Below are 13,937 nucleotides of genomic sequence, written 5' to 3' on the forward strand. Positions count from 1 at the left end.
GAACTTACTGTAAGTAGGCAGGGTTGTTATTTGAGGAAGTAATGTTTGAACTAAACCCTAAGTGCAGAAAAGAAGAGATTGTGAAAAAAGCCAGGGGAGAAAAAGTGTTTCAGGTAAAGTAAATATCAAGTTCGAGTTTTCTGGAGCAATAACAAGTTTGGCTTATTTAAGGAATAGATACTTGTTGAATGGATGGATGGATGGATGAGTAAATGAATGGAAGGCAGTGAGCAAGAAGGATAATAGTAGGAGATGGTCAGATAAAGTGGGGACTTGGCCGTGATACAGTCTTTGGATTTTGTTCCACGCGAGGAGTTTTAGGTTGGAGAGTGGCCTGATGTAGTTTATGTTGTTAAAAGAGCACTCTAGCTGTGCTCTGGAGGAGGGAGGATTGGGAGCAGACATAGAAGAGAGACTGGTTAAATAAGCATTGCCATAGTGATGGTGGCTTGGATTAGGGTGGTAGTGATGGAGCAAAAGTGGATCTTTTTGGAGTATCCTGAGATAAAAGAGTCTACAGGATGGGCTCGTGAACTTTATGTGGTATTGGAGGATGAACTGAAAAAAACAGAGATGACTCAGAAGGTTTTAGTCTGGCCATTGCCAGGCAATGTTATCGTTTACTAAGGTGGGGAAGAAAGGACTGTGGGAAGAATCCATTACTTTTGTTTCCGACATGTTGGTTTTGTGATGACTTTAAATAGATATTTAAGTAGAGATGGCATTGCAGGCAGCTGGGACTCAGAGAAGAGGTCATACCTACAGAGATGTTGGCGTCGTCGGCACATCCATACTCTAACATTTTTATTTAAATATTGGGACTGGATGAGAGACTGTAGATAGATGAGAAAAAGAGGGCCCAAGACCTCACCCTGAAAGCTGGCAGCATTTAGCGGAGGGAAGCAGAAGACAGCAACTGAGTCTGTGTGGGAAGAGCTGGGAGCCAGAAGGGGCTAGGATGACACGGTGCTGTGGGATCCAGGAGGGAAGTACTTCAAGAGGAAAGGAGTGGGCGATTTCCTCACACGTCTCAGGACTGTTGGACGTCATAGTTAGTTTTAGCAATGCTGAGGTCAATGGTGACCTTGACAAGATTGATTTCTGTGGGGCGGTGAGTTCAGAAGCTAGATGGGAGTGAACCGAAGAGTGAATTGTCGGAGAGAAAGTGGGAAATGCAAGTTTAGATAACCCTCAGTAAATTTCACTATGAATCATGGAAAGGGAAATGGGAAGTAGAAGACAGAATGGTAAGGATATGTGAACTGAAGGGAGGCTTTAATTTTTTTAATTTTTAAAATGTACATTGCTCCCTTTTTTAATTAACAATTTTTACATAGGCAATAAATATCCTGCTTTGCTGGTTTGGAAAAAGAGAATCGTGACTCAGGGAATAAAGGGAAATGGTTTGTGCTAGACAAGTAGTGATGCAAAAGAGTGACAGGTCAGGCTTCATGGGGCTGAAGGTGCTAGAGTTAAATCTTGATGGAAGACGCGAAGGCAAGGACTAGTAGCCTTTCAGGCTAAGGAAATAAGAGGGGAGTGGAGAGCTCTGAGGCGTGAGTTCTGGGAAGGAACTCTATGCTTTTAGAGTGGAGGGGTGGTTGGAAATGAGAATAGACAGGGAAGTTGGAGCTGGATTACGAAAGGACTTGAGTGCTAGATGGGGAAGCTCAGATTTTGCAGGAGTCAATTAAGAATTTCAGACACGGTCCGATTTAGGTTAGTCACTCATAGGCTGCTTTATGAGAAGGTGTTGAAGTGGGGAAGACCCAAAGCCAATTATGAGAGTGTTGTAGGGGACGAGTGGACAGAGGAGGGGCTGTCCTGACGGTGCTCTCTGTGGGCGTGGAGTTGGAGTGATCATTTGCGACTACGTCCAGATTCACTCTTCTTTTCCTGGTGCTTTGGGTTTGCTAGATGGTGCCTGGTTGTCACAGTGAAACACAGGAAGGAATTTCTGGCCCACTTTGGTACGTGGCCGGCCCTTGAAGGAACCAGAAGCCCACTGAAGCTCCTCAGATTCAGTAGACCTAATCGGCATCTGAAGCTTGTTAGCGGATTCATGGTTCTTTAGAAGCCCTTCACCACCCTGCCTTTTGTACTCTGGACCGGCTGATCTGGTGGCGGAGGTTAAGAACAAACCTTGGTTTGAATAGAACTAAGTGAGGTCAGCGATGTGGGTTTGCCTTGAAGCCTTTAAAAGATAGGCAATGTAAAATCCAGATATTTCTGTTCCAGAGGAAACATTTACCAGTACAGCTGCCACCCTGCCTCCAGCTTCCCCTTTATAAACCTTCAGGGGTTAAGCACTCCACCCAATTTCCCCTGTTCCAAGAAGCTATTATTTGGACACAAAGATTGTGCATTTTTTTGGTCTCTTTTTGTTGTTGTTTGGATGAATTGTTATGCAGCATGAAGTTTGTTGTGGTTGGACCCATCCTAAACCAACAACTGAACTTAAAAAATACTATTTTTTCTGGTGTTTAAAAAATAGAAAAAAATAGTAATCATTGGACTAAAAGAGAATATCCTAATGCCAATCCTGTTCTCTCAGCTGGAAATAGAAACAGATGCTAACTTCTCAAAAGCTGACCCATCTTCATTAACAGGAAGTTTAGAAAGATAGGTAAATCTACCCATCCTTTGGAAGGCAGGCCTCTAAAAAAAGTGTGTGTTCAAATTCTTTGCGTCCTCCTTGAGTCCTAAACCAAAGCCATCTCCTATTACTTATAACTCTCATCTCTCCACCTGCAGGTAGTCTTATTTTTTCTCAGTGGGCTCTTGACTTAGTAACCCCATTAGCTTCTCAGACTTGTTATACTTAGCCCATACCAGGGGCTGTTGTGAAAAGTGAAATCAGAGATTCCCAAAAGTAGTATTGAAACTTTGTTAAAGATAACAAGCTATTTTGTTCCAGAATTATATACTGGAAACCCGATCTGGTAAGGTGGCATGGTGCAGTAGAAAAGGCATTGTATTATGGGCTTAAGAACCAACGTTCTGGCAAATTTTCTTCTAAAGGCTTCAGAAAATTGCTTCAACTTTGCGAACCTCAGTTTCCCCATACGTAACATGAAATGGTCGTGTTCGACTCCAAAGTCATCATCATCACGATCATCATCATCATAGACCATTTATTGATCACCTGTTATAAAGTGCTTTACCTGCATTTACCATTAGTCTGTAAGTTCTGTGGGATCCTCAGGATTCCAGTGGTATCACAAATTACCAAAGTTCCTAATCAAGGTAAGTTAATCAGCATCCCCCAGTTGGGCTGAAACAGTTGCGCTGTAAGTAATTATTTTCTTTTTCCTCAGGTTGTTGCTCCCCCCAGCCCCCTTTTTTTTTTTTTTTTTTGGTTTACTTGGTTCCTTGCTGTTTATATTGAAAATAGCCCATGCACTCTCTTCAATCATTTCTATTCTTGAAGATTCCTTAGGATCTAGGGCTGGGTAAATGAAAGTAGACGTTTCTAATTAAGAAGACTTCTCCTCCAACCCCTACCTCACCCCAGTATCATCATGGTTAAGAATAAGCCCTGTTCCTTTAAGACTTGTATCACTTTCCATCTCTAAGTCTATTATGCTGTTTGAACATACCCAGCACTTTGTCGAGGCAGTCTAAAAGCTAATCTTGTTTTCATTTTACAGATGGGGAAACTGAGGCACAGGGCGATGACATAACATGACATAAGCCCGTGCTTATCCACTAATCAGGGACAGATAAGGAGCTTGAATCCAAGGCTTCTAACTTCAAGGATGAAAACTCTTAACAATAGCTCAAATGCCAGCCTTTGCTTATACTTAAAAGTAAACTTGTTTTATCTCCCTGAGACTTGGCTTTCCAAGCTTTCAAACAGGGGTGGCAATCCCTGCTTATCTCAGATAGTGTCCTTCAGACATGCTTCAGGAGCGCAGAGGCATGGCAGTTCAGCTTGATGCTCCAAACAGATGGAAACTGAAAATTAAGTCATTGAGAATCGGCATCCGCTGTGTCTGTCCAGTTACAGAGTGTCCATCTGCCTTGGTCTCTTGGAGCTGAGCTCATCTCTGGCAACTGAAAGCGCAACCAGGGAAGACAGACCTGGCAGTGTCTCCCCACCAACATCAAACCTCCTAGCTGGTGAAAGCAGATTTCTGTGTCTCACTACATGAAAGAGAGCGAATCTGAAATGAGGAGTGCCCTCGTACCAGGGGATGGTGGGGTAAGATGGAGAAATTGGACTTCCCAGTGGAATTCCGCTGTAAGCTAGTCACCACTGGTGTCCCAATTCCTTTCCCTTCACCCCGAGACCCAGTCTAAAGAAACGTTTCAAAAGGTACAGAGCCTAAACTATATTTGGACGAGAGTATGTGCATCGAGGGTGCTGAATTTTCCTCATTCATTCATTCAACAAGTATTTGTTTTCACGATACCCCTCCCTGTGGGATGTATTATTATCAATGCCACCTAGCTACTACCTGAGAAGGCAGGGGGCAGGATGCTTAGTGGACCTTGGTATTGACTTCAAACTCTTTTCCCTGAAACCTGCTCAGCTCCCAGCATAAAGCATTCAAGAAGCACCAAGTAAAATGGTGTAATGAAAACAGGAAGGCTGGTTTTGTTTTATTGTTTTGTTGTTGCTGCCTTTGTTTTTCCTGGCCACACATTTGTATTCCATTCCTCACCCTCCTTTCTTCAGTGCTGGGGGCATGGGAGTAGAGTGGGAGAGAGAATTCCCCAGATGAAGACTGGCAGATGCAGCTCAAGGGCCCCTGGGACTCTAGTAGCAAGAGAAACTGAATAGCAGAGTGCAGGGATGTTATTCAAAAAAAGGGACTCACAGTAGCTTTGTCAGCAGAGTCTTGGGGGAGAAAACAGTTCTCTCTCTCTCTCTCCCCCTTCCCCTCTCTTCCTCCTTCCCTCCCTCTCCCCTTTCCCCCAATTTCCTATCCCTCTGCCTATCTATCAATATATCAACTATCTACATACTACATATACCTGCCTATCTAAGTACATATTTACCTACCTATGTCTACCTCTGTCTCTCCTCCAGAACCTCCAGGGTCCACTGGCTCTAAGCAGACAGATAGATTGAGGTCTTCAACATAATCAGGAAGAAATTAGCCTTCACAAGAACTCAACTGTAGCCCCCGTTCCTGCCACTCTGAGGTCTCTTTGATGAGGAAATGAATCAACTTATCGCAGAGAGCAGATCATGGGTGATCTTATGATAATCTTACCCTATTTGTCTTCATATTCGAGGAAAAGAAAGGTGGTACCAAGAGTCTGGCAACCCCGTGACCTTATCCTCAAGAGGGTGTGCCTTCATCATTCTGCAGATACGGTGTGCAGGGGGAAGACCCCTCTGCTGGATATCAAAAGTCCAGGATCCTACTTCTAGCCCTACCTCCAACTCTCTCTGTTGTCTGGAAGCAGATGCCTTACCTCCTATGGCTCTTAGTTTTCCATTCGATAAAATAGGTGAAGGGGCTGGGATTGTACACATCATCTCATGAAACCACTGAAACAATGCTGGATAAATATTACCTCCATTTTTTTTTTAATGAGGGAAATGAAGTTCAGAGAGGTTGGGTTATGTAAGCCCTGTGCTGCTTGTATATGGCAAAATTAGGATTTGAACCTAGTTTAGCCTGATGCCAAAACCTATGCCCTATGCAGTTCCCTTTATTGGGTTTCTAAAGAGTAAACTCTGGACTGATGGCTCATCACTCGTGGATTGGGCCTGAGTTTTATTATATGTAAGTTGGCTACATTCACCAAGAGGTTGGAGCTACTGAGAAGTGCTGAGCCTGTATTCTTTCCATGCTTGAACTGCCAGGCATGCTACTGGTCACTGGAGTCCTCAGCTGGCTCAAACTCATCCTTAAATAATTGAATTATAATGGATTGATTTATTCTGGCTCTTTTGATAGTATTTCACTATGTAAACTGTTTGCAGAAATAAACAAGGGATTTTGGAGCTTGGAAGGGGCTCAACATTCTGCTGCCCCTGAATTCAGTGATTCCTTTTTTCAGATAGTCAGCGTCACAGAAATCCAAGTCTTATTTCTACTTGACCCGGGCTCTTTCTATTTGGGGGAATGCTGCTTGAAAGGTTTTCAAGTGAGTACTGATTTTACAAGCTGATTCAATTCAGCCACTTAGGAATAAATTGAACCCTTAGGAGAAGAGTATTTTTTCTCTTGACCATTATTTTATTTTATTTTTTTAAAGGGTTTTTTTTCTTTTCTGTTTTGTTTTTTTGATGTGGACCATTTTTAAAGTCTTTATTGAATTTGTTACAATATTGCTTCTGTTTTAAGTTTTGGTTTTTTGGCCGCGAGGCATGTGAGATCTTAGCTCCCCGACCAGGGATCGAACCCACACCCCCTGCATTGGAAGGCAAAGTCTTAACCACTGGACCGACAGGGAAGTCCTTTGACCATTATTTTAGAATAAAGCTCATTCCTGTCCATTTCTTATGAAAGTTGTATGGCTATCTTGAGAGGTTGTCCTGGCTGGGACAGTGATTTCTGTATTACAGATGGAAAGCCAGAAGCTGAGAAGTGACGCTAATTGTGCAAAGTTACATAGCTTATATAAGGGGCAGAAGCCAAACCCTGGTTAGAAATGGGGCTTCACTCCATTATTTTGTAGTAAGTAGGGGAAGGATGGCCTAGATCAAGCAGTATCCTCAGGGTGACCATATGTTCTGCGGTATTTAGATTTTCTCAGGATATGTGCCTATTGCCTGGACAGTTTTTACTAGCATTCTCTCTCACTCTCAAAGTGCATTATTTGGATGATAAATTATAAGGTCACTCCAAAACACTGGATAGGGACTAGATTTTGAGGAGCTCACTGCCTTTTGAAGGAGCTGCTGTATGTAAACATGATGGCCACACAGTGTGATAAGTGTAAAGATGGGGATCTTTGTAAAATAGGAACCCACATAGGAGGGGGCACTTAGCTTTTCCTAGAAGAATTGGGGAAGTATCACAGAATACCTGACATTCAAGTTATTAAAAGATGGGCAGGGTGATCTCTTTTGGACGGCTACCTCCACATTTCTCCTTGTGTGGTTCTATATTGTAATACCAAGAAACATGTACTGTATATGTCCTACTTACTTAGAAGGCATCCAGTGAATTCTGTGCTTCTCTGATCTTTGCTCTTGCAGCTAAGTGAGCATCATTGCAGCCAGCTGCAGCTTTAAATTGTCCCAAGCAGAACTCCTTGCTTGGATTTGAATTACATGGGAGCTTGAGAACTCACTTGGCCTTTAACTGAAACACCTAATATATCCAACAAGGTCCTAGAAGCCTAGCGCATTAGACAGGAAGGGCTCCTGGAGTCTCGGTAGTTTCGTCCCCTTCAATGATGGTTGAGCCCAGAGAGGGAAAGAGATTTGTCTAAAGGAACAGAGCAATTTAGTTACAGACCTGGGACTGAAGCCAGAGTCTCTCATGTATCATGCACTCTTTATGTCAAACTGTAATCCTCTCTAGAGTTAAATAAACCTCAGTTTGAGACTATGAACTTCTGTGGTGGCAGATAATGTACCCAGAACTTGGACAGTGAAAGCCTGAGTTTGAAACTAGGATCTGGCATGAACACACTGAATGACCTTGGGCAAATCATTAAAGATATGTGGGATCTCAGTTTCCTAATCTGGAAGACTAAAATAATAATTTAAATAATAACATCTTTCTCACAAGCTTGCTGTGGAGCTTATTTGGGGTAATGAAGGTGGAAATGTTTGTCAACTTTTGTTTGTGTGTGTGTAGTAAAAATCACATAATACAAAGTCTACCTTCTTAACAAATCTTTAAGCGTACACACAGTTTTGTTACCTATAATCACAGTGTTGTACAGCAGATCTCTAAACCTTATTCATCTTGCATAACTACAACTTTATACCCATTGAACAGTAACTCTGAAATCTCAACCCCCTCCTGCCAGCCCCTGGCAACCACCATTCTACTCTCTCCTTCTATGAGTTTGTTTTTCATACATCATATAAGTGGAATCATACAGTATTTGTCCTTCATGTAATGTCCTCCAGGTTCATTGATGTTGTCACGTATGGCAAGACCTCCTTCTTTTGAAAGACTGAATAATATTCACCTGTGACTCTCAGTGATGGGTTGACCACGCTGATGATTCTGCTCATCTGATTCTATAGCTGCTGCTGATAGATGAGGCCAAAGGACAAACATTGATCTGGTCTCTCCCTTCTATGTCTGTCTCCTGTAGATGAACCCAGCCGGTGCTATTTCCATGATGGTGATGGGGTATGTGAGGAGTTTGAACAAAAAACTAGCATCAAAGACTGTGGTGTCTACACGCCCCAGGGGTTCCTGGATCAATGGGCATCCAACGCTTCCGTATCCCATCAAGACCAGCAGTGCCCAGGCTGGGTCGTCATCGGCCAACCAGCAGCATCCCAGGTAAGCTCCCAGCCACACGTGACATTTCCTGCAGACATTCTGAATCTCTGCTCTGCCTCTCAAGGTTGCGCATCACAAAGGCAGTGTCACTGGACATGGCCACTTGACCGTATCTCTAGCCAAATGTAATTTTTTAAAAATGCATATATAGGGAATTCCCTAGCAGTCCAGTGGTTAGGACTCCACGCTTTCACTGCCAAGGGTACAGGTTCGATCCCTAGTGGGGGAACTGAGATCCTGTAAGCTGCGCAGCGTGGCCAAAAAAAAAAAAGGCGTATATAACTTTATTATATTTTTATCAAATATTCCTCCATAGGACTGTACCATTTTATAGTCTTATCAGGAATGTATGAAAGAAAGTGTTTGTTTCTCTTCAATTTTAACAACTGAGTGTATTGTCAACTTTTGGATTTTTACTATCTCCATAGGTAAGAAAATGTCATCTCGTTGTTTTAATTTGCATTTCTTTTACTATAGTGAAATTGAGATTCTTTTTGTATGTATCATGGTCACGTTCCTTCCTTTTTCTGTGAGCGGTCTCTTTATCCCATTTTTCTATTGGGACTTTGGTCTTTTTCTTCTTGATACTTAAAAGTGGTTTATATACCAGCGAGATGAGCTCTTGTTTGTGATCTATGTTGAAAATATTTTCGCCCAGTCTGCAGTTTTTCTTTTGACTTTGCTTATAATGCTTTTTTCAAAATTTTTTATAAAGTCGTATTTTTAAAAAAATTTATTGATATGTAGTTGATTTACAATGATGTGTTAATTTCTGCTGTACAGCAGAGTGACTCAGTTCTACACATATATATTCTTTTGCATAATATTTTCCATTATGATTTATCACGGGATATTGAATATAGTTCCCTGTGCTATACAATAGGACCTTGTTGTTTCTCTATTCTATATATACTAGTTTGCATCTGTTAATCCCAAACTCCCAATCTTTTCCTCCCCTACCCTCCTCCTCCTTGGTAACCGCAAGTCTGCTCTTTATGTCTGTGAATCTGTTTCTGTTTCATAGAAGTGATATCATATGGTATTTGTCTTTCTCTTTCTGACTTACTTCACTTAGTATGATAATCCCTAGGTCCATCCATGTTGCTGCAAATGGCCAAATGCAATTCTAAGGTCTCATGAGACCTGTTTGTCAGCAATTGGACATGGAAGAGTTAAGGGCAAGAGACATCAGCATAGTAGGGGTAATGACTGTCCTCCTGTGTCCCTACCTATTGTAAGTTATATTTGGGGAGAGCTCCCCATTTTGGATATACCACTGGAATTCAGTGGGATAAGAACAAATTCTTGGGGAGAGTCTCACTTTTGAGGGGGGCAGAGTGTCAAGTTGTGTGCTCCTTGATCACTCTCCCGTGAATTAACAGTGCCTCTACCATGAATTTGCTGTGTGACTTTGGGCTAGTCTTCCCACCTCTCTGGGCCCCCATTTTCCCCATCTTTAAATTAGAGAATAGTTGAGCTAGATGATCTCCAAGGACCTTCCCAACTCTAAAACGCTGTGACTCGTTCCTTAGTCCCCAAATGCACTATTTATGTCCCAGGGTTCTTCCCCAAGGGACTGTCAGGTTAGTTGAGGGAGCAAGAGTGTTGGGGCCACCAGAGCTGATGTGATTCTAGGGATGGCCATACTGTCCCCAGAGCCCCCTTTCCAATTATCCTGCTGAACAAGCACCTGCCTTCTTCTGAGATTCCTGTTTCCCAGAGACACGACTCAGTGCTTCCTACTGCCTGGCCCCATAGCCGTTTCTGAGGCCGGCCTCCCTCCTGGCCTTGCAGATGAGCCATTACTCCTAGCCATTCCTCTCTAATATTGCTTCCCTGACTCAGGGTCGGTGGGGTGGTTGGGGGGAGGCCTGGTTTCTAGATGAAAGAGAAATGTGACCTTCTTCTGGGGCCCAGTGAAAATCATCGGAAGAGGTACAAAAGGAGTCCAACCTCACTTACAGTGTTTATTTGATCATTGTTTCATTTATCTGATTGTGTTTAGATGCATTAGATTCTTTATTTATTCATTTGCTTCTGACTGCCCCAAGGAGGATGGAAAGAAATGGAAGCGTGGTATTCCCTGATGTTTCCCATGTGTAGTGCCAGCCAGGTGCATGAATGAATGAACGAACAAACAAATGAATGAATAAATGAGTGCTTGTGTAGGCCTCATCCTGCCCCGTGCCACCTCTGTATTTGCTGTATCCGTCTCTGGTTGCACCCGTGCTCTGAACTCTAATTACCTGTTTCTGTGTCTGGCTCCCCCTTTAGACTGCTAGTTTTGTGAAAACAGTTTTGAGGTTTTATTCACTTTGTTCCCCCATCTTCAAGCACAGGTCTAGATAAGACTAGGAGTTCAGGAGATGTGTATTTACTTGACTGTAGATACACACACGCACACACACACACGCACACACACACACACACACACACACGCACATTGCTACCTCTCTCACACAGAGTGTCCTGCTTCAGGAACAGCAGGGCTGGCCAGCAATAGAGCCAGGAATTCCAAATTCAACACCTCCATCCAGTTCCTAGAAATGTTTTAAAAACATCATTCAAACAAGGGTATTATTAACACACTCAGAATCTCACATGAGCAAGTGTTGAGGTAGCAGCTGTGCTTAAAAACCACCCAAAGTTTATTGCTACTAATGTGAGAAAAGGAGAGAAAGAATTTTCCAGTCTTAGCATTTGAAAAGAGACTTTGCGGGGCAATTATTCCAGTCTCCTAAGGAGGGGGCTGTCAGGAATCATGGGTGATTATCTCTTCCTAAACAAAAATCCAATTAAAAAAAATCATTATAAATACTGGCTCTTCGATCTACAAAGAGGAGATGAGGAAACAAAATCATCCTATTGAATTATTCATTGTAACCAATTTTATTTTAATGAAATCGACTAGGTTCCATTACTCTGGGCTTGGACATAATCTTTGTTACAAGGAGACTTCAGCTGTAACTAAATTTGCCGTAATGAGATCAGCTCACTGGAGAATACAGGGTCAGGGTAGGGGATGTGTGTGCCGTCTGGGCGCAGGGCTGGGCAGGGCGGCCTGGAGGCCTGCAGAACAAAAGTCCCCCCCAGTTCCCTGTCTCAAAGCAAGTGCCTGGAAGTCATTCACACACCGCCCCCATCATGCGCAAGCCAACATGTGCGCACACACACGCACAGCCTGCATAACTCTGAGTAAAGGCTCTTCCTGGCGTGTAAACGTAGCTCCCTTCTGACAACAGAGAAGAGGAAGAAGTCTAACCGTGGCCTTCATTACCCTGTACAGTGATTAGAGGAGGCTGGTGGTTAATTTTCACCCTGTCAGGGCCTCCAGTGAAGAGGTTGATGGCTTGAGAGAGCGAGTTGGGGGGTGGTGTTTAGACGCACCGTGTGTCCCTTACCTTCCCTCAACACAATTATACACTCCTCCTCCTCCTCCCTCCTCTCTCTCTTTCTCTTTCTGTTTCTTTTACACACATACAGACAGGCACGCACACGCACAAACACATGAACATCCTACAGGAACAGGCCATGTAGATGCAGGGACCCCTATCCAGAGAGTGAGTACCGAAGCACAGGGAGGAGAGTGGGGGAGGGAACCAGCGGTTGTCGAGGTCCACCAGCCACTGTACTGGGCCCTCATACACACTTCATAGCCAACCCCCTCGCCATTCTTCAAGGAAAGAATTATTACCTACCTCTGAGAAACTAAGGGGTCGAGTGGTTTCTCCAGGGTCACACAGCCCATAGTGGAAAATCTAGGATTAAAAGGATCTCATGGAAGGTGACATTGGGAGCTTGGGAATATGTGGTCCTGTCCAAGAGCTGCAAGTAACTGGATTCCTGCAAAATATCACTGTGAATCAAGCAGAGAGAGTCGTGGATGGACAGATCTTCGTGTTGGTGGTACTGTGCACACTCCATGAAGTGCTTGAATTCTCCTCCTCCAGACTTCCCGGGCACTGCCCACACCTTGAGTGCAGGAAGCTCCCATTCCCTGTCTCAGTGGCCCTGTTCCTGGTACCCTGGTGTTCGCTAGGATGCTCCATCAGGTTGGGGAGTGATGAAATGACCTCAGTTGTGTCCGTTTCCTTTTTACAAACCAGTTTTGTCCCACTCTCTGTCTTTCCCTGATGCTGCACAAGTGATAAGTGCAGGTGTTTGTTGGAGGTCTGTGCCGAGGTCTGTGCTGGAGCCCGCGGAAGAAACCAAAGAAGTCAGAGACCCAACTCTGACCTTGTTAGCGTGCAAGACTTAAGTGTGAGGCTGCTCTCGAGAGGAGTAGCCCTGTCGGAGTAAGAGGGCAAGTGATCACCGTGACTACTGCGGAGACGCCGCACTCTCTGTGGTAGATGCGTCTAGAAGATGGTTGAAACTTCCGTTTTCATTTTTGTGTGAGCCCTCCACTTCTCATAGTTCCCAGTCTCTCTTCTCCCAAATTTGGTTAGAGCCAAGCTCCTCCACCCCGAATATTGAGTCTTCTATCCAAATGTTATCAGAAGTATCAAAACTTCCCAGCTCTGCACAGTGAGCTGAACACTCTGTAATAAGAGACATTCTTTGGATATTTTGGCCATGCACCTTTCTGGCCCAGCTGGATTTCAAGAGGTCCCTGAGACAGAACAAAAATGGAAACGAGTCGAAAGTACTGAGTTATCTCTCTTCTGGGAACCTCAGCCCGATTTGGTTTAAGTGTTTGCAGAGATCTCGTCTTGTTCTCATTTTGTCTCCACATCTCACCTTTCTCCGGTGCTTTACACCATAGGCCGCCAAAGTGAGATGTAGACATTCCTTCATCCCGCCCCCACCGCCTGCATTTCCACCCAAGCCCATTTCCTCCTGTCCAAACGGGTCCCTCCCTCCTCCTGCAAGGGCCTACGGGGGCATTGGAAGCATGAAGACTATCAGAATGCACAGTGCTCTCCCAGGGATTACAGACCTTCAGTCAACCAACCAGTGTATCTGGTTGATCCTTTGAGGGTAACATTTAGACTAAGCATTTCCAGGGCTGTAGTTTAAGGGCCAAAGTTAAGAAAACCTTTCTAAGAATGAGAGCTGTCCGCAGTGAGATGAAGTGCCTTGTGATACAGTAAGCTCCCCATCATGAGGCACGCAGGCTGAGCTGGTGATGGCACAGGAGATTCCTGCATTAGAAGGAGGACAAGGCCTGAGCATCTCTCCTTGCTTTGTGATTGATTCTGACTTTGTATCCACCAACCCATGGTGAGGCATATCAGTTCTTTGCCACCTCACTTTGAGTCGCTATTACCTGTTTCTTGGCATGTCCCTAAGATTGTGTGCCTCTATTAAAATGCAAATCATAATTTGTCTTTAGGGATTAATTCATTTATTCATTGGATTAAGTGGAAATATATATGAATCCTCCGCTGAGAAATGTGAGCAGGTAGAGAACGTGGGCATTCGTGGGGTCAAGTGGAAATCATGCAGATGTGGCTTTGCCCTCGTAGCTTTTCCTCTTACTTGGGAATCTTGAGCAAATCACTC

The 13,937-nt window shown here is 43.8% G+C and overlaps 1 protein-coding gene across 1 annotated transcript in view; it reads left to right on the plus strand.

Moving 5' to 3' along the window:
- The window catches only part of PAPPA (pappalysin 1), a 256,529-nt gene that overhangs the window by 136,346 nt on the left and 106,246 nt on the right, over positions 1-13,937 (plus strand). The window contains exon 10 of the mRNA XM_036854577.1: positions 8,239-8,432. Coding sequence (XP_036710472.1) covers positions 8,239-8,432 — 194 coding nt within the window. The remainder of the gene's footprint in view (positions 1-8,238; positions 8,433-13,937) is intronic.

This window comes from Balaenoptera musculus, chromosome 6 (genome assembly GCF_009873245.2).
Source record: "Balaenoptera musculus isolate JJ_BM4_2016_0621 chromosome 6, mBalMus1.pri.v3, whole genome shotgun sequence".
Classification (NCBI taxonomy): Eukaryota; Metazoa; Chordata; class Mammalia; order Artiodactyla; family Balaenopteridae; genus Balaenoptera; species Balaenoptera musculus.